Source organism: Oncorhynchus gorbuscha, linkage group LG11 (genome assembly GCF_021184085.1).
Source record: "Oncorhynchus gorbuscha isolate QuinsamMale2020 ecotype Even-year linkage group LG11, OgorEven_v1.0, whole genome shotgun sequence".
In the NCBI taxonomy this organism is placed as follows: domain Eukaryota; kingdom Metazoa; phylum Chordata; class Actinopteri; order Salmoniformes; family Salmonidae; genus Oncorhynchus; species Oncorhynchus gorbuscha.
Window position 1 is genome coordinate 17523797 of NC_060183.1, and position 21301 is coordinate 17545097.

Here is a 21301-nt window from a genome sequence, read left to right on the forward strand (position 1 = left end):
AGGTAGCCTAGTGGTTAGAGCATTGGGCCAGTAACCAAAAGCGTTCTAGATCGAATCACTGAGCTAAAAATCTGTTGTTCTGCCCCTGAACAAGGCTATTCCTAGGCTGTCATTGTAAATAAGAATTTGTTCTTAACTGACTTGTCTAGTTAATTAAAGGTTAAACAACAACAAAAAAGGTGTCAATCATACTAAAGGCCTCAGTCATGGCTAGATAGAATACAGCTTTTGTCAAATGAATATCAAAAGTTGAAACATTTTTAGCTAACCATAACCCTTTTCCTAACCTTAACCTAAGTATCCTAACGTGCTACCATAATTATCCTAACCTGCTGCGTAAATTCTTCTAACCTGCTACATAAATTGTAATCTAGAATGTATGCACACATGACTGTAAGTCGCTTTGGATAAAAGCGTCTGCTAAATGGCATATATTATTATTATTATTAATCTGACAAAAACTGTATCCCATTTAGTCGCAATGAGAGTGGTAATGGCAACCAACACAAAACCAGCGTTCGGCTAACAGCACCATTGGAAATGATGCACTGTGGGAGAGAAACTCTTCAAAGACCATTACAAGCATCTGTCGTTTAAAGTGCATTAGGATTAGAGGGTATTCGATCAATCCATTACAAACAGCACATGGAAGTGATTATATTTGCTTTTGGATTCCAGTACGATGCCATGGAATGGATGAGCATTCCAGAATACTGACGTAGACATTAGGGTTCTCAGAATCATGCACTAACATTAACGGACATAACATACTGTAGGCGTCTGCCTGGCCCTTACCCAGACCCAGACCATCAACAAATCAAGGACTGCAACCCCAAATCTTTAAACTGAACTATGATAACCTTTGCTTTCACTTCATCACTTTCCCGGCTGTAAATTAAACTGCTGAGGATTCTATCATTTAAAAAAAAATGCACCAAGCATATATAGTGGCTTTTGTTTTACGTAACCAGATTGTTGAACATTGATAGTATGGCAAAGGAAAAATCAATTATCAAAGAGCATGCAATTGCTTTGGGCATCTTTGAATTTCCACAACAATAATTAGGCCAAGTCCAGTGCAGTAATTACATCTATACAACTCAGTTATATGCTGTGGAAATTCATGGGTAGGCGATGCTACTATAAGAGCAAAAGTGTATTGCCATTGTTTCTTTGAACAACTTAATGAAGCTATGTATGATCAGTTTGAAATGAACTCAGGGTACATTCTGATGCTCTGACATAGCCTCAGTAACAGGGCGGGTGGAGGAGGCATATGTACTGGACCCTCTCCACGTCAGTAGAGTCCACCCATCGCCTGTCTTGTTTATATTGCTACAACGTGTTGTTGCCTTTATAAACTCTGCAACATCACAGAGGGAGTTACAGCAGCTTTGTTGTCTGACAGCAGTAGACTAACGAAGCACAGTTTAGTGAAAAGCGACTGACATTTATTTTCACATTTATGCATCGTTTATTATTTATGCAGATAAAACATTTTTGTAGAAACGTTTGAAAATTCGTTTTTTGACAACATTGCTTTTTTTCAATTTAATATTTAACAATGTTTTGGTCGGTCATCTGCGCAACTTTTCTCCTTGCTCCTTTAGTTTGCGAGGCAAGAACCAAGCGATATGTCATCGGCTGTCCAGATAAATGTGACAAATCTCTATGTCCCCCGATCCCTGCGGACTGCATGGCCGGCGACATACTTGACCAATGCGATTGTTGTCCAGTCTGTGCGTCCGAAGAGGGTGAGGCATGCGGCGGCACAGGGAGATTAGGGGACCCGGAGTGCGGAGAGGGCATGGAATGCTCGATAACGGACGGAATTGGGGTGTCCGCCACAGTGAGGCGTCGGGGCAAAAGCGGTGTGTGCGTCTGCAAAGGTTCGGACCCGGTGTGCGGCAGCGACGGGGTGTCCTACCAAAACATCTGCGAACTGAAGAGAGTGAGTAATCGGGCTCTGAAGCTGCAGCAGCCACCGGTCATCTTCATACAGAGAGGAACCTGTGGCAAAGGTATTGGAATTCAACATAATGTATAACAAATTACTGGTTGTCTTGATAAAAAGCCACAGCAAGTGCAATATTATGCGTAAAACCATAATGCATAAAAGGTCCAAGACAGACCAAATATAAATAATATTATCCATTGAATTGGTCTGCGTTGAAATGTCATAATTCCTTGCTCATTAAAACATCCCATCTCCCGAAATAACATGTTACCGAGTTCAACTGGATCTGTCTTAACTGGAGCCTAGCACAGTGGTAGCGCCAGTATGTGCCAAGACGTATAACAATCACACCCGACACATTTACCAGTAGCCTACGGTTAAACCAGATAGAGATTTTGTGTCGTACATGTTTGTCACAAGGAGATACCATATCTAACAAATATCTTAATTTGTTGGTTAATAACACATTTTACTTGCAATTTGATTGACATTTCAATGGTGTGCCTTCGTGGCTGTTTAGGTTTTCTTCCCTGTCCATGTTATTTAGACTAATTAACCGGTAGGGCTTCACATGCCGACCTGGACGTAGTAACTCCAAATAGTATGATATGTTACATTTCGTATAGTATGTATTAATATGTGGATATGTTACGAATTGCAATTCTTACAATATAATACACATTTGCAACATGTATGATATGTTGCTAATTCTCATTTGTTGTAGCTAACGTCATCTATCTATTGGTTAACGTTGACTAGGTTAGGGGTTGAGGTTAGCAATTAGGTTAAGGGTTAGCCAACATGCTAGTTGCAAAGTAGTAAGTAGTTGCAAAGTAGCTCAAATTGTCCTGACGAGATTTGAACACGGAACCCTTGGGATGCAACACATTTACGTTACACGCCTACCCATCCACCCCAACCAACTGCCATACTTTAGTTTTTGCGTGAAGTAACTTTCTGTCTTAACTAACTATTGACCCAGGGTGAAAATCTGTTGAAATCTAACAAGGATTTCTTGGGAACTTGGTGTATGCAGTGTAAATAAATACTGTCTTTCTGCTTCTGGGATGTGTATAGTTGTGATGCTTGGCCTCAAGATACACATTGAAAAAACACAAACACACACACACACACACACACACACACACACACACACACACACACACACACACACACACACACACACACACACACACACACACACACACACACACACACACACACACACACACACACACACACAGCTATGAACTCACCATTCACACCTGGATCATTCTGTGCCAGCCAGCTTTCTGCTACAGTAAACTCTTGGAAATAAGGTGCTATCTAGAACCAAAAAGGGTTCCATCGACGGTTCCTATAGGAGAACCCATTGAACAGCCCCTTTTGGTTCCAGGTAGAACCCTAGCGAGTATCCAACTCCTGCTACCCACTCATCACTCCCTCATTCTTCTCCTCCCTCTCCCAACTTTTGAACACAAAACTCCTTTCCAGATTTTGGGACTCTGTTTAGCACCTTCAGGTCAGAGGACTGGCTTACCTTGATACCACAAAAAAGAGCTGTTTCACTCAATAACTGAGGACAGGATCGCTCAGCCAAGCCAAAGATATGGTAGAAGTCTGTCATAAAGCCATTACATGAGCTGCTCCCACCTATGATATCATGGCATCTGGACCTCGTGCAGTCAGTCGATTGTAGAACTTCGAAACAGATCAAGATCTAGGTCAAATTCGACAGTCATTGAGCCATGTTTTGTAGCCCGTTTCTTCATGAGGTGACTTGTTCCATATATACTGTATATGTGTGATTGACAGGCATGGATATAAAATCAACTCAACTCTGTGAATGAAATCTCCAACAATAAGATGTTTTGTTGCTGGAGAGGTTCAAATCAAATTTGAGACATGTTTAGTTAATTGGTAGCTAAGTTAGTTAATACTATGTTAATGCCTGTGTATTTATTTGCTCTTGATGATGCTCAGCTCTCTGTATGAGTGACATGATGGAGAGTGCTGTGACAAACTGCTCCACAGCTGACAGTGACAGACTGTGACAGAGCACAAGCTCTTCCAGACGACTGTGTGATCTCGCTCTCTGTAGCCGATGTGAGTAAGACCTTTAAACAGGTTAACATAAGACCTTTGAACAGGTTAACATTCGCAAGGCCACAGGGCCAGGTGGATTACCAGGATGTGTACTCAGAGCATGCGCTGATAAGCGGGAAAGTGTCTTCACTGACATTATCAACCTCTCCCTGACCTAGTCTGTAACACCTACATGTTTCAAGCAGACCACCATATTCCCTGTGCCCAAGAACGCCACAGTAACCTCGTAGCCCTTGCATCTGTAGCCATGAAATGCTTTGAAAGGCTGGTCATGGCTCACATCAACGCCATCATCCCAGACACCCTGGACCCACTCCAATTCACATACCGCCCCAACAGATTCACAGATGACGCAATCTCTATTGCACTCCACACTGTCCTCTCCAACCTGGACAAGAGGAACACCTACTTGAGAATACTGTTCATTGACTACAGCTCAGTGCTCAACACCATAGTGCCCACCACTAAGCTCAGGACCCTGGGACTGAACACAACTTCCTCTGCAATTGGATCCTGGACTTCCTGACGGGTCGCCACCAGGTGGTGAGGGTAGACAAGAAAACATCCGCCACACTGACCCACAACACGGGGGCCCCTCAGGAGTGTGTGCTTAGTCCCATCCTGTACTCCCTGTTCACCCACGTTTGTGCGGCCGCGCACGACTCCAACACCATTTGCTGATGACACGATGGTGGTAGGCCTGATCACCGACTACGATAAGACAGCGTACAGGGAGAAGGCCTGAGACTGGGCGGTGTGCTACCAGGACAACAACTTCTCCCTCAATGTTAGCAAGACAAAGCAACTGATCGTGGAGTACAGGAAATGGAGGGCAGAGCATGCCCCCATCCATATCAACAGGGCTCGGTGTTCCTCGGTGTCACTAAGGAATTAACATGGTCAACACACACCAACGCCTCTTTCCCCTCAGGAGGCTGAAAAGATTTGGCGTTGTCCCTCAGATCCTCAACTGCTGCACAATTGAGTGCATCTTGACTGGCTGCATCACCGCCTGGTATGGCAACTGATTGGCATCCAACCACAAGGTGGTATGGAGGGTAGTCCATACGGCCCAGTACATCATTGGGGCCAAGCTTCCTGCCATCCAGGACCTCTATACCAGAGCACCGTCTAGGTCCAAAAGGCTCCCTAACAGCTTCTACCCCCAAGCCATAAGACTGCTGAACAATTAACCAAATGGCTTCCCGGACTATCTGCATTGGCTCCTCCCTTTGCACTAACTATTCTGACACATCGCATAATCTGCTGCTACTGCTTATTATCTATCTTGTTGCCTAGTCACTTTATTCATACCTGTATGTAGTTATCTACCTCAATCACCTCGTGCCCCTGCACATAGACTCGGTACTGGTATCCTTGTGTATATAGCCGAGTTATCATTACTCACTCCTTGTGTTATGATCTTTCTATTATTTTAAAGATCTTCTCTCTGTATTGTTGAAATGCCTGTAAGTCAGCATTTCACTGTTAGTCTACACCTGTTGTTTACATGATTGGATTTGACCATCGCTCAGACACATGCAAACATTGCTTCGAAGCTTGTATTTTTCCATACCCTTTAAAATGTAAGGAGCTCACAACAGGTTAAACATGAGTTTAGTGGTGAGCACGGCAGCCAAGATGCACAAACACACTCGCATAAACTCACTTGAAGTCTGGGGTTGAGCTTTGGCAACGTCAAGACATCCAACACAATATTGGATGAGACAGAGTCTATGTGTGTGTGTGTGTGTGTGTGTGTGTGTGTGTGTGTGTGTGTGTGTGTGTGTGTGTGTGTGTGTGTGTGTGTGTGTGTGTGTGTGTGTGTGTGTGTGTGTGCGTGCGTGCGTGCGTGCGTGTGTGTGTGGAGGGGGGTGGGTGTGGGTGCGTGTGTGTGGTAGTCAGAGGCTCCAGCCTGCAACCCATCACCACCCAGTGCCTTCAATAGCGAGAGTGGGGGAAGCATGGAAGAACTCCTAAGCAACTGATGTCCACAGAACCATGGGAATAACAGTGGATGCTTGATTAAAATACCATGGGCAAACATGGACACTCTTGTCACATGAGTGGGGAGGGCTGGGTGTTTGACAGACATTGTTGCTAAGACCAGCTCACCAGAGGTTGTGATCTATTCTGAAACGTGTTAGCCTGGTCTAAATCCTCAAGTATTTAAAATGTTTTTTTTATTTTTTTTTTTTTATTTTTTATTTTTATTTTTTATTTTTATTTTTATTTCACCTTTATTTAACCAGGTAGGCTAGTTGAGAACAAGTTCTCATTTGCAATTGCGACCTGGCCAAGATAAAGCATAGCAATTCGACACATACAACAACACAGAGGTACACATTGAATAAACAAAAAATAATCAATAATACAGTAGAACAAAAGAAAACAAAAAGTCTATATACAGTGAGTGCAAATGAGGCAAGATAAGGGAGTTAAGGCAATACATAGGCCATGGTAGTGAAGTAATTACAACATATCAATTAAACACTGGAATGGTAGATGTGCAGAAGATGAATGTGCAAGTAGAGATACTGGGGTGCATGGGGATGAGGTAGGTAGATAGATAGATGGGCTGTTTACAGATGGGCTATGTACAGGTGCAGTGATCTGTAAGCTGCTCTGACAGCTGGTGGTTAAAGCTAGTGAGGGAGATATGAGTCTCTAGCTTCAGAGATGTTTGCAGTTTGTTCCAGTCATTGGCAGCAGAGAACTGGAAGGAAAGACGACCAAAGGAGGAATTGGCTGGGGGTGACTAGTGAGATATACCTGCTGGAACGCGTGCTACGAGTGGGTGCTGCTATGGTGACCAGTGAGCTGAGATAAGGCGGGACTTTACCTAGCAGAGACTTGTAGATAACCTGTAGCCAGTGGGTTTGGCGACGAGTATGAAGCGAGGGCCAACCAACGAGAGAGTACAGGTCACAATACAGGTCACAATGGTGGGTAGTGTATGGGGCTTTGGTGACTAAATGGATGGCACTGGGATGTGGACTCACAGACTCTGCAAGAAACCCCTCAATCATGCAAAACTGCTGCTGTAGTCAAATAAAGAAGAACCTATCGAGGAAGATCTATTCCACACAGTTGTCTTTGACCATGTTTACAGTATTAAGACATAACACTTCCTGCCAGCCTCTGTGTCTCTCTCTTTATGTACTCACTTCAGATTGTGAGAGAGGCCAAAGCAGCCTGACAGCCAGTCAAGCCAAGCACCCCTTGTCAAATAGCTGATGGATTCATCAGGAAACCATCAGTGCGTAAGAATAGACAGACAGGCCGTGGCATGCCCCATAATCAGGAGTTCCACTTGGCAGAGAAACGCACATCTGTAAGGTTAGAGGGCTATTATTTTCTCGCTCCACGTGATACCATTTCAATTGGGGTGTGTGTTTGTTTGTGTGTGCATCTGTGTGTGCCTGTATCTGTTCGATCATGCTATAGGCTTTCAGTGCACAAAATAGCTGGTGTGACTGATAGTGATTAAGATAAGATAGAGTGTCCTCAATTTTACAACTGATCTTTTGACCTTTTATCAAAGCTGAAGTATTTGTATGTGATTTGATTGAAAGCCATTTCACATGGCGTGCCTGAGTGCATGTCTCTGTGTGCAGGTCAAGTCGAGAGAACTCTCTCCTCTCTCTTACTCTTTTCGGCAACATGATGACAAGAATTACTACAGAGAAGTTGACTAGTCATGATGGTGGAGGCTGGATCTGGAGACATATAGACTGTTATGGCTCAAGCACATACCACAGTCCTTAGATAATATTAATGAAATAAACACAGACTAGGCTGTCATGACCTGTTGGATTGATGTTGCCAGAATCTAATATGCAAATCTATACCGAACAAAAATATTAATGCAACATGTAAAGTGTAAGTCTATGGAAGGGGGTGAGAACCATGAGCCTCCTAGGTTTTGTATTGAAGTCAATGTACCCAGAGGAGGAAGGAAGCTAGCTGACCTCCGGGTACACCATGGTGCTACCCTACAGTGCTGTATTCGGCTACTGTAGACCTTCTTTACAAAATAGTGTGTCTTAATAAATTATTTGGTGACATGAATATATTTAGTATAGTTTTATCTAAAAAAGATAACTTTTTAAATGTTTTACCATTTTTATTTGTATGAAATTGACTGGGGAGGATAGTCCTCCCCTTCCGCCTCTGAGGAGACTCCACAGGTCTCATTGTGAATGTCCATGATGTTGTGGTTGGGGTGATTGGGAGTGCTTAGCCCAGTTCAGCAGCCTTCTGCAGTGCATTATTGTTGGAATGTAAGATAAAAGGGGGAGACACCAGTTATTGTTTTGCCTATCATAGGTTGTGTGAGACCAAACCACACAACCTATATGAACTATTTTGTCAGTTTGGGAGGTGGGTTGGAAAGATGCTATTTATTAGAGGGGGAGATGGAGGATAGGCCTAGGGGTATTATTTGACTGGACTGACACAGACCCAAAGGGGGGAGGTGAAGGAGTAATTGCACATGTTTTGCACGCACTGCAGCTGTTCCGTAACCAAAGGTTGCGCAAGGTAAAAATCAAGTGTTATGGTTATAAAACTTCAGATTTTTGTAACTTCCTGAGTTTTATAAGCTCAGTGAGGAGATTAGAAGATCTTCAGCTGGACTGACCATGCAGTACAATACGGAGCCTCAAAGCAGATGTTCCAATTTCCCTTTTTTAGATTCAGCTGAGTTCTGTCCCTCGCACTACCGATCTGGATGTTATCAATAGAGAATATGCGTATGTTTATACAGTATAGTGATGCTAGGAGGTCCCCTGCGCTCTTTAAAGTTCCTTTATAAGAGTATAGTGTAGAGCAGTGGTTCCCAAACTTTTTATAGTCCCGTACCGCTTCAAACATTCAACCTCCAGCTGCGTACCCCCTCTAGCACCAGGGTCAGCGCACTCTCAAATGTTGTTTTTTGCATTGTAAACCTGCCACACACACACTATATTATGCATTTATTAAACATAAGAATGAGTGTGAGTTTTTGTCACAACCCGGCTTGTGGGAAGTGACAAAGAGCTCTTATTGGACCAGGGCACAAATAATAATAGAACAACAATCAAACATTTTGGTCTTTATTTAACCATCTTACATATAAAACCTTATTTGTTCATTGAAAACGGTGAATAACTCACCACAGGTTAATGAGAAGGGTGTGCTTGAAAGGATGCACATAACCCTGCAATGTTGGGTTGTGTTGGAGAGAGTCTCAGTCTTAAATAATTTTCCACACACAGTGTGTGCCTGTATTTAATTTTCATGCTACCGAGGGCCGAGAATCCACTCTCACATAGGTATGTGGTTGCAAAGGGCATCAGTGTCTTAACAGCGTGATTTGCCAAGGCAGGATACTCTAAGTGCAGCCCAATCCAGAAATCTGGCAGTGGCTTCTGATTCAATTCAATTTTCACAGAACCACTTTTTGGATGAGGCTCTCTTGTTCAGATATTGGTAAGTGGACTGGAGGCAGGGCATGAAAGGGATCACGAATCCAGTTGTTTGTGTCATGCATTTCAGGAAAGTACCTGCATAATTGTGCACCCAACTCACTCAGGTGCTTCTCTATATCACATTTGACATTGTCCGTAAGCTTGAGTTAATTTCCACACAAAAAAATCATACAATTATGGAAAGACCTGGGTGTTGTCCTTGTTAATGCAGACAGAGAAGAGCTTCAACTTCTTAATCATAGCCTCAATTTTGTCCCGCACATTGGATATAGTTGCAGAGACTCCCTGTAATCCTAGATTCAGATCATCATTCAGGCAAGAAAAAAACATCACCCAGATAGGCCAGTTGTGTGAGAAACTCGTCATCATGCAAGTGGTCAGACAAGTGAAAATTATGGTCAGTAAAGAAAACTTCAAGCTCGTCTCTCAATTTAAAAAAACATGTCAATACTTTGCCCCTTGAAAACCGGTGCTGTTGTAAAGGCGTTACATGCTCGCTGCCCATATCATTGCATAGTGCAGAAAATACACAAGAGTTCAGGGGCCTTTCTTTAACTTCTTATGGCTGGGGGGCAGTATTGAGTAGCTTGGATTAATAAATTGCCCAGAGTAAACGGCCAGCTCCTTAGTCTCAGTTGCTAATATATGCATATTATTATTAGTATTGGATAGAAAACACTCTAAAGTTTCTAAAACGGTTTGAATGATGTCTGTGAGTATAACAGGGGAAATCAAAACAGAAAGTGAGAAATCTGAGCTTGGTATGTATTCACCACAGTTCCCAATGAAATCCCCTTGAGATATTAATGATGTTGCACTTCCTAGGGATTCCACTAAATGTCGACCATCTATAGAAATTTGAATGACACTTTTACTGTGTTGTGGGACTGAAGCAGAATCTTGTGGGACTGAAGCAGAATCTATCAGGTGACTGGCAGTCAGCCATTTTCTGATCACGTGCATTCCCACTTGCGTTCCATTGCTCATCAAGACACAAAGGAATACCCCGGTTGGGACTTTATTGAAGCTACATGTTAAAAACATCCTAATGATTGATTCTGTACTTAGTTTGAAATGTTTCTTCGACCTGTAATATAACTTTTTACGTTTTTGTCCGACGTAACGCTGACCAGAATGAGCTTTTGGATATGTATACCAAACGCGCTAACAAACAGAGGTATTTGGACATAAATATCGGACATTATCGAACAAAACAAAAATGTATTGTGGACCTGGGATTCCTGGAGTGCTTTCTGATGAAGATCATTAAAGGTAAGGGAATATTTATCATATAATGTCTTGTTTATGTTGACGCCAACATGGTGGCTATTGTGACTATTTCTTCTGAGCGCCGTCTCAGATTATTGCATGACTTGCTTATTCCGTTAAAAAAATGAAATCGGACACAGCGGTTGCATTAAGGAGGCTGGGAAAATGGCTGTTTTCATTGTGGTTTGGTGGTCACCTAACATAATCGTTTGTGGTGCTTTTGCCGTAAAGCCTATTTGAAATCGGACACTGTGGTGGGATTAACAACAAGACTACCTTTAAAACGGTATAAGATACATGTATGTTTGAGGACTTTTAATTTGGAGATTTTTGATGTTTTGAATTTGGCACCCTGCACTTTCACTGGCTGTTGTCATATCATCCCGTTAATGAGATTGCAGCCATAAGAAGTGTTTTAACAAAGTTAACCATTTTCACTGTAGTGTCCAAAACGTCTTTCAAGTTGCCAGGCATTCCCTTGGCAGCAAGAGCCTCTTCTTGGATGCTGCAGTGTACCCAAATGGCGTCGGGAGCAATGGCGTCGGGAGCAATTGCTTGCACGCGCCTTACCACTCCACTTTGTCTCCCTGTCATGGCTTTTGCACCATCATTACAGATACCAACATGAGCAGCAGCTACGTTTGGCTACATACAGAGCCTTAGTGGAATTCTCGCGAGAGAGTAATGGTTAATATGATTGGATGTTAATTATTTGACTAGGCTACCTTGTATTTGACATTGTGTTGTTATTTCGCTGAACACTAGATGGTTTAATTGTATTTTTGGTAGTGAAACAAGGCTACTCAGGTGAGAAAAAAACCTCACCCAAATGTATAGCCCTGTTGAAGTATTTGGAAATATTTTTGGGCTTGTGGCAAATATATAATCCTGTATGTGTTTGATGTTTTCCAGGCCAGGAGAATCCAGACAGTCTGCGTCACAGATACAACTTTATTGCTGACGTGGTTGAGAAGATTGCTCCTGCTGTGGTTCATATTGAACTCTACCGCAAGTAAGAACCTCTCTTCTCTGCATCACATTCACACACACACACACACACACACACACACACACACACACACACACACACACACACACACACACACACACACACACACACACACACACACACACACACACACACACACACACACAGAAACATCGAACATGAAAAAATACTATAGTGTATACTGTAATATTTACTGTAGTATACTGTAGTATTTCCAGTTTACTATAGTATACATACTGTAGTACAAAAGAGAAGTATATACTGTGGTATTTACTGTAGTGTTTTTGCAGACAGTTATTTACTGTAGTGTTTACTGTAGTCTTTTTGGGGACATTACTGTACTGTTTACTAAAGTGGTTTTGTTTTATTATCTTTGACATAGAAGTGTGGTCTTTCTCCTACTGGAGAGGTACTAAAAGAGCTAATGTTCCATAACCTGTAGGTAGGACTGGGTTCTGAACGGAGAGGTCAGAGCTTCTGCTCTTTTCTATAACCTGTAGGTAGGACTGGGTTCTGAACGGAGAGGTCAGAGCTTCTGCTCTTTTCTATAACCTGTAGGTAGGACTGGGTTCTGAACGGAGAGGTCAGAGCTTCTGCTCTTTTCTATAACCTGTAGGTAGGACTGGGTTCTGAACGGAGAGGTCAGAGCTTCTGCTCTTTTCTATAACCTGTAGGTAGGACTGGGTTCTGAACGGAGAGGTCAGAGCTTCTGCTCTTTTCTATAACCTGTAGGTAGGACTGGGTTCTGAACGGAGAGGTCAGAGCTTCTGCTCTTTTCTATAACCTGTAGGTAGGACTGGGTTCTGAACGGAGAGGTCAGAGCTTCTGCTCTTTTCTATAACCTGTATGTAGGACTGGGTTCTGAACGGAGAGGTCAGAGCTTCTGCTCTTTTCTATAACCTGTAGGTAGGACTGGGTTCTGAACGGAGAGGTCAGAGCTTCTGCTCTTTTCTATAACCTGTAGGTAGGACTGGGTTCTGAACGGAGAGGTCAGAGCTTCTGCTCTTTTCTATAACCTGTAGGTAGGACTGGGTTCTGAACAGAGAGGTCAGAGCTTCTGCTCTTTTCCATAACCTGTAGGTAGGACTGGGTTCTGAACGGAGAGGTCAGAGCTTCTGCTCTTTTCTATAACCTGTAGGTAGGACTGGGTTCTGAACGGAGAGGTCAGAGCTTCTGCTCTTTTCTATAACCTGGAGGTAGGACTGGGTTCTGAACGGAGAGGTCAGAGCTTCTGCTCTTTTCTATAACCTGTAGGTAGGACTGGGTTCTGAACGGAGAGGTCAGAGCTTCTGCTCTTTTCTATAACCTGTAGGTAGGACTGGGTTCTGAACGGAGAGGTCAGAGCTTCTGCTCTTTTCTATAACCTGTAGGTAGGACTAGGTTCTGAACGGAGAGGTCAGAGCTTCTGCTCTTTTCTATAACCTGTAGGTAGGACTGGGTTCTGAACGGAGAGGTCAGAGCTTCTGCTCTTTTCTATAACCTGTAGGTAGGACTGGGTTCTGAACGGAGAGGTCAGAGCTTCTGCTCTTTTCTATAACCTGTAGGTAGGACTGGGTTCTGAACGGAGAGGTCAGAGCTTCTGCTCTTTTCTATAACCTGTAGGTAGGACTGGGTTCTGAACGGAGAGGTCAGAGCTGGGTTCTGCTCTTTTCTTTTATAACCTGTAGGTAGGACTGGGTTCTGAACGGAGAGGTCAGAGCTTCTGCTCTTTTCTATAACCTGTAGGTAGGACTGGGTTCTGAACGGAGAGGTCAGAGCTTCTGCTCTTTTCTATAACCTGTAGGGAACACAATATATGCTGTATACTTGGGATGTAGGTTTCTCACTTATGGCACAAATTAGGGTTGTGTTTTTTGTGGACTGTAGTGTTTTTGTTGACATTTCTGTAGTATTCACTGTGTATTTTATTGTGGATACTACTGTAGTATTTACTATAGTACTCTACAGTATACTACCAAATGCTATTTTACGTACTACACATGATCGAAGGATACAACAGTGTGTAGTAATTATTCTACAGTATACTACAGTTTACTACAGAATTCTATAGTAAGTACTGTAGTATTCTATAGTAAACTGTATTTTTGTATGTGGGATGGCCAGGTCTGACAGACCAAGCACACACACACACACACACACACACACACACACACACACACACACACACACACACACACACACACACACACACACACACACACACACACACACACACACACACACACACACTGACCACAGTAGAACAGGTACTGTATCGCATGAGGTTTTTCCCAGTAAAAGTTATGATAAGAAAGTGACCAATTTCACTCTAAGGTATATAGGAGTGGATGGAGTGTTAGACAAGTATAGACCTATATTAAACACTGTAGATCAACCACCAGATCTCCTGCCTGTCACAGCTGTGTACATACTTGTCTGCCTGACTCAGGACCTTGTATAAATTGTTTACAAAGTTGATCCTGCTGTTGCTATGAGAACACAAACATTCTCCTGCCCTCCTGTTGATAAACACATCATCAGGAAATTTGTTCAAGGGATCTTTAAGAGGGGCTTTGGGCTAAATGGTATACAGTATGTTTTGTAGTACTATGTGGTCTTCTGCTCATGGACATGTGGATTTACAGATATTGCAGAACATGTACTTTTGCCGATTTTCTGAAATTCTTCTACTACAGGACATCACAGAGCTCTCTCTGTCTCGCACCTTTGTCACCCTGTCTCTCTGTCTCACCTTCTGTCTCCCTGCTTTACCCTCTGTCTCCTGTCTCTGTCCTCTGTCTCCTGTCTCTGTCCTCTTCCCAGGATGGTATTCTCTAAGCGGGAGGTGGCGGTGGCCAGTGGTTCTGGCTTCGTGGTATCAGAGGACGGCCTGATCGTGACCAACGCCCACGTGGTGGCCAATAAGCACCGGGTGAAGGTGGAGCTGAAGAGTGGCGCTACCTTCGACGCCAAGATCAAAGACGTGGACGAGAAGGCCGACATCGCCCTCATCAAGATCGACGTCCCGGTAAGGCCTGTTACCGCTCTCCAAGCCTCTCTTCTTCAGGAGTCTCTGAATGCACCGGTGCTTCTGTTTACCTCAACCTCCCTTTTCTCTCTCTCTTTCACTCTTGCTCTCTCCCCCTCTCCCCCTCTCCCCCTCTCTCTCTCTCTCTCTCTCTCTCTCTCTCTCTCTCTCTCTCTCTCTCTCTCTCTCTCTCTTTCTCTCTCTATCGCTTTCTCTCTGAGATGGTGCCAGAGAACAGGAATGTGATGGAGAGATTTTAACAGTGGCTCTGAATGGTCAAGACAAATAGCATAAGTCTTTCATAGATTGTCATTCATCTGCTCACACAGACTGGATTAATTTATGGCCGACAAATCCCTGCATGAAAATACTTTTTCAAAACATTCTTGGTGCCGGCTCGGTTTAATTTGAGCTACGCCGGATCGTTCAAATAAGACACCTCAGCAACAAACATGATGAATTGTTAGAATGTGTATCTGTGAAAATAGGGTCTTTTTGTGGTATGATTTAGATTGAATGAACAGTTTTTCATCTTTGGTCCAGTTTGTTCTAATAACTAGGGGTCAACATTATGTTTTATATGGCTGCTTCTCCCTACTATTACCAAAAGAGTAATCACCCAGTTGAGGGTTAGAGCTGTTTGGGTGTCAAGGAGGAAAATGTTCCTCTGTGTGTGTGAACCAGTCCCAGGCTTAGTTCCAATGAACTAGTTCCAGAAGACTGGAGGAAGTGTGTGTGTGTGTGTGTGTGTGTGTGTGTGTGTGTGTGTGTGTGTGTGTGTGTGTGTGTGTGTGTGTGTGTGTGTGTGTGTGTGTGTGTGTGTGTGTGTGTGTGTGTGTGTGTGTGTGTGTGTGTGTGTGTGTGTGTGTGTGTGTGTGTGTGTGTGTGTGTGTGTGTGTGTGTGTGTGTGTGTGTGTGTGTGTGTGTGTGTGTGTGTGTGTGTGTGTGTGTGTGTGTGTGTGTGTGTGGGTGTGTGTGTGTGTGTGTGTTTGAAAAAGTGTATCTGGAGCATAGGGTGTCTTACTCCCCTACACTGGCCGGCTCCTGTGCCACGTTACTGTGAGTCCTTCCAGACAAGCCTCTGGCTGACTCCTGGATGCTGCTCAATAGAGTGTCACTTTTTATGTGATTTGCAACTGAAAGTGTCAACATTATAAATCCACGTCTGAAAGGTTTTATTGTTTGTCTCTGAGCATAGACAGTGTATTTTTACTTCCATAATGACTTCAAGTACTTATAAGTTAGAAACCTAAATTGTCGAAAGTCATTAAACCGACAGTTACACTGTAATAACCTCACCAAAAACACAAAGAGAACCCTTAGGAGGGAACCCAAGGACTGACGGACCCCTTCCAGACAGAGTGGTCAAACTCCCTGACCCTGTCTTGGAGCGTGAGGTGGAAAGATTACATTGCGTTGGTGTGATGGCGGAGGACCGTCCTCAAAGCGGAGTGGGAGCAACACAGACGTACTACTGCGAGGCATATATCTGCATGTGCGGTGGCTCGCTCACTGCTCCTGTTTCCATTGCGTCAAAGGATGAGTCTGTACAGGCTTTTCACAGACAGTGAAGAGAAATGGTCTCCTGTTGGCAACAAGGACAGGATTCTGTTTCTCTGTTTCTCTCCCCGCTCAGTGACTGATTGACTAAATGTGGATCTGGGTCGTTGTGCTCATCCCCAGTCTTTTCTTTAGTCAAATGGCTGCTGAGGCCCACTCCTTCTGAGAATGTGCAAACACAGGGCTGAAATGACAGAGATGGTCGCCTCACTTCGAGTTCTTAGGAAACTATGCAATATTTCTTTTTTTTATGAATTATTTCGTACATTGTCAGGCCAGGAAATCTCAAGTCTTATTACATACAACCGGGAAGAACTATTGGATATAAGAGCAACGTCAACTTACTAACATTACGACCAGGAATACGACTTTCCCAAAGTGGATCCTCTGTTCGGACCACCGCCCAGGACAATAGATCTAATTCCAGTAGGCGACCCAAAACAACGATGCCGCAGAAGGGGCAGACGAAGCGGCCGTCTAGTCAGGCTCCGTAAACGTTCACATCACACACCGCTCCCGAGTATACTACTATCCAATGTCCAGTCTCTTGACAACAAGGTAGAGGGAATTTGAGCAAGGTTTGCCTTCCAGAGAGACATCTGAGATAGTAACATTGTCAAGTTCTGACCTTAGTTCCTTTGTGATGTCTTTGTTTTAGTATGGTCAGGGCGTGAGTTGGGTGGGCAGTCTATGTTCTTTTTTTCTATGATTTGGTATTTCTGTGTTTGGCCTGGTATGGTTCTCCATCAGAGGCAGCTGTCAAGCATTGTCCCTGATTGAGAACCATACTTAGGCAGCCTGTTTTCACCCTTGAGTTGTGGGTGATTAGATTTTCAGTTTAGTGTGTTTTGCACCTGACGGAGCTGTTTCGGTTGTGCTTTTTTGTTTCTTTGTTTGATCGTGTTCAGTTTAAATAAATAACATGAACAAGTACCACGCTGCGCTTTGGTCCTCACATTCTTCCACCGACGACCATTACAAACATTCTCTGTTTCACAGAAACATGGCACTCTCAGGATATGTTGTTGAAATCGGTTCAGCCACCGGGCTTCTCCATGCATCGCGCTGACAGAGATAAACACTTCTCTGGGAAAAGGAAGGGCGGGGGTGTATGCTTTATGATTAACAACTCATGGTGTAATCATAACAACACACAGGAACTTGAAGTCCTTTTGCTCACCCGATATAGAATTCCTTGCAATCAAGTACCTACCAAGAGAATTCTCGTAAGTTACAGTCACAGCTGTGTACATTCCCCCTCAAGCAGACACCAAGATGGCCATCAAGGATCTTCACTGGACTATATGCAAACTGGAAAACATACATCCTGAGGCTGCAGTTATTGTAGCTGGGGATTTTAACAAAGCAAGTTTGAGAACAAGGCTACCTAAATTCTACCAGCATATTGATTGCGCTGTGTGCATGCGCAAAACCCTTGACCACTGCTACTACATTTACATTTACATTTAAGTCATTTAGCAGACGCTCTTATCCAGAGCGACTTACAAATTGGTGCATTCACCTTATGACATCGAGTGGAACAGTCACTTTACAATACTGCATCTAAATCTTAAAGGGGGGGGGGGGTGAGAGGGATTACTTATCCTATCCTAACTTCCGCGATGCATACAAAGCCCTCCCCCGTCCTCCTTTCAGCAAATCCGACCACAACGCCATCTTGCTCCTTCCGTCTTATAGGGAGAAACCCAAACATGATGTACCATTGATGAGAACCATTCAACGCTGGTCCAACCAATCGGAAGCCACACTTCAATATTGTTTTAATCACGCGGACTGGAATATGTTCCCGTCAGCCTCAGAGAACAACATCAACCTATACTCTGACTCTGTGAGTGCGTTTATAAAGAAGTACATTGGAGATGTTGTACCCACTGTGACTATTTAAACCTAACCCTAACCAGAAATCGTGGATGGATTGCGGCATTTGCGCAAAACTGAAAGCTCGATATACCGCATTTAACCATGGAAATTGGTCTGGGAAAATGTCTGAATATAAACATTGTAGCTAATCCCTCCGTAAGGTAAACAAACAAGTGAAATGCCAGTACAGAGACATGGTGGAGTCACAATTCAACAGCTCAGACATGAGACCTATATGTGGCAGGGTCTACAGGAAATTACTGACTACAAAAAGAAATCCAGCTACGTCACGGACACCGACGTCATGCTTCCAGACAAACTAAACTCCTTCTTTACCCGCTTTGTGGATAATACAGTGCCACCCTCGCAGCCCACTAACAAGGACTGCGCCTCCCCCCCCCCTTGGCTGATGTGAGTAAAACATTTAAACTTGTTAACCCCCGCAAGGCTGCTGGCCCAGATGGCTTCCCTAGCCGCGTTCTCAAAGCATGCGCAGACCAGCTGGCTGGTGTGTTAACGGACATATTCAATCACTCCCTATCCCAGTCTGTTGTCCCCACATGCTACCATTGTTCCTGTACCCAAGAAGGCAAAGATAAATGATCTAAACGATCTGCAATCGCCATCACACTGCACACTGCCCAATCCCATCTGGACAAAAGGAATACATATGTAAGAATGCTGTTCATTGACTACAGCTCAGGATTCAACACCATTTATACCATCTATTGCACCTTGCCTATGCCGCTCGGCCATCGCTCATTCATATACGACATGTACATATTCTCTTTCATTCCTTTAGATTTGTGTGTATCTTGTAGTTGTTGGGGAATTGTTAGATTACTTGTTAGATATTACTGCACTGTCGGAACTAGAAGCACAAGCATTTCGCTACACTCGCATTAACATCTGCTAAACATGTGTATATGACCAATAAAATTTGATTTGATCTCGCATCGACTATAATAACAACTAGACGGTTGATGATAAAGTAAGTACTAGATGTTGAAATGACTGTGTTATTATAATTATATGGATTGCTTGGGATGTATCCTGAACATGTCTAGGTCTCCGTGAACTTTAGAGGAAGCCTGGAAATCAGTGGTAAATGACTGATCCTCTGTGACAGGAATTACAGTCCTCCATTGCATAGCTTATTGACAACGATCAAACATGTTTTCGGGAGTGCATTAATATTTTCACTGATGCTCTGCACACTGTATAATTATGGCCCTTGGGACTTGGCTGAGGAAGTTCACTAATCGTAATGCTTGGATCGGCAGGGGCTAAAGCTGATATCCGAGGGAATAGGTTTAAGGCTATAGGCTTGTAGAGTGCATAGGGCTCTATTTTAACAAACGTAACGCTTTGAACACACCCGACAGCATCATTGCATTTTGGTACACCAGAATTACATTAATTTCAGTGTGTTTTTTTCTTCTCTCGATTGTGCACGTTGGATTTTTCATTGGAAAGAAATCTAATTCTGGTGTGCCAAAATGCAATGATGCTGTCGGTGCGTTCGAAGCGTAAGCTCAGGCGGTAGGGTCATAGGTTTAGGGGTGTGACAGAAATATTTTTGTTATTTTCCCTGACACCATTGTCGGCGCACTTGATGGCATTGGCGCGAAAGGGAAGGGTTGATGAATAAACAAGTTGTGAGTTTGTCGAGGCTTGGTCCGTCACTGGCCAATCAGAACGTGTTCCATGGCCAAATATGTGGTTGCTTCAGGTTGTGTATTTTCGTTATTTTATGTATTGCCTTGGAATCAATCCCAAGGTTAGTCAAATGGTTTACAGAAACAAATTAACAAAATGTAGACCTTTCCCATCTTTGCTAAATAAATGAACTTGAACCCATTTGCAGACCATATTGTTCTAAGTAATTGCGTGGCTTCAATATAAATCCCACTGATATAGGGGCTAGGCCTACTGTATATTGATTTATGGCTGAGCAGGGACATGCCAAACATGGTCAATAAACAATATTAAATTAATTATTTATAAGGGCTATAAAGAGAACATATATTTATAATCAAATTCTAAACAAAACGAAACAACAACTTGTTTTAAATAGGCTATGTCACACTTACAGGCACCATAATCTCTCGTCGTGTGTCACGCCCTGACCTTAGTTATCTTTGTTTTCTTTATTATTTTGGTTAGGTCAGGGTGTGACTGGGGTGGTTTGTTTAGTTTGTATATTGTCTAGGGGGTTTTGTATGTCATGGGGGTTTTGTAAGTCTAGGTGTTTATATGTCTATGGTTGCCTCGATTGGTTCTCAATCAGAGGCAGCTGTTTATCGTTGTCTCTGATTGGGGACCATATTTAGGTAGCCATATTCCTTGGTAGTTTGTGGGTTCTTATTCTATGTTTAGTTGCCTGTCTGCACTAGCTACGTTAGCGGCACGGTTTGTATAGTTTGTTCAGTGTTCGTTCTTTCATTAAAGAAGTATGTACGCTTACCACGCTGCGCCTTGGTCTCCTCCATATGACGACCGTGACACCGTGGGCATATAATATTTTTTTTAAATAGACTATGGAGGCTTTTACGCACACCAAAACGGGACCTGCATGGCTAAAATAATGTGGGCTTGCCTGCAATGCATAGATTAAAAGGGAATGTCAGCTCAAAGTTTTACTCCACTTAAACTTGATATTTATTAAAGCTTTGGTGATTAAGATTTACTTCCAAGCGGTCTCAGGAGCCAAACCCTTTATCGACAGTCTTGACTACTACGCGATTGCATTGGGCAGACAAAAAAGCCTTAATTGAGAGGAGGCTTTGCTTGGTTTTGAATTAAATAAAAAAAGCCTTAATTGAGAGGAGGCTTTGCTTGGTTTTGAATGGAAATAAAAGGGGGAAACTGGTAGTCTTTTATGACACCAAAGCCAATATTATGCTCTCTTGCTATTCTTAAAGATTCCAGTCTTCGTGTCTGTGCGGTGTTGTCATGTTTGTCATTTATTGTCATTTCTAAAGCTGGACTTAATAAACTCTGTTTCTGTTAAGGTCAGTGGCACCACGGCTGGATAGGGC

At 43.2% G+C, this 21301-nt stretch overlaps 1 protein-coding gene across 2 annotated transcripts in view; it reads left to right on the forward strand.

Annotated features, from left to right (window-relative positions):
* Positions 1-1350: 1350 nt before the first annotated feature.
* The window catches only part of LOC124048192 (serine protease HTRA1B), a 35735-nt gene continuing 15784 nt past the window's right edge, over positions 1351-21301 (forward strand). Inside the window, exons 1-3 of one of the 2 annotated variants that reach the window (XM_046368717.1) lie at positions 1351-2021; positions 11716-11815; positions 14615-14819. In XM_046368717.1, the coding sequence (XP_046224673.1) occupies positions 1565-2021; positions 11716-11815; positions 14615-14819 (762 nt within the window). In that variant the 5' untranslated portion in view covers positions 1351-1564. The remainder of the gene's footprint in view (positions 2022-11715; positions 11816-14614; positions 14820-21301) is intronic. The other variant, XM_046368718.1, reaches the window with a different exon arrangement.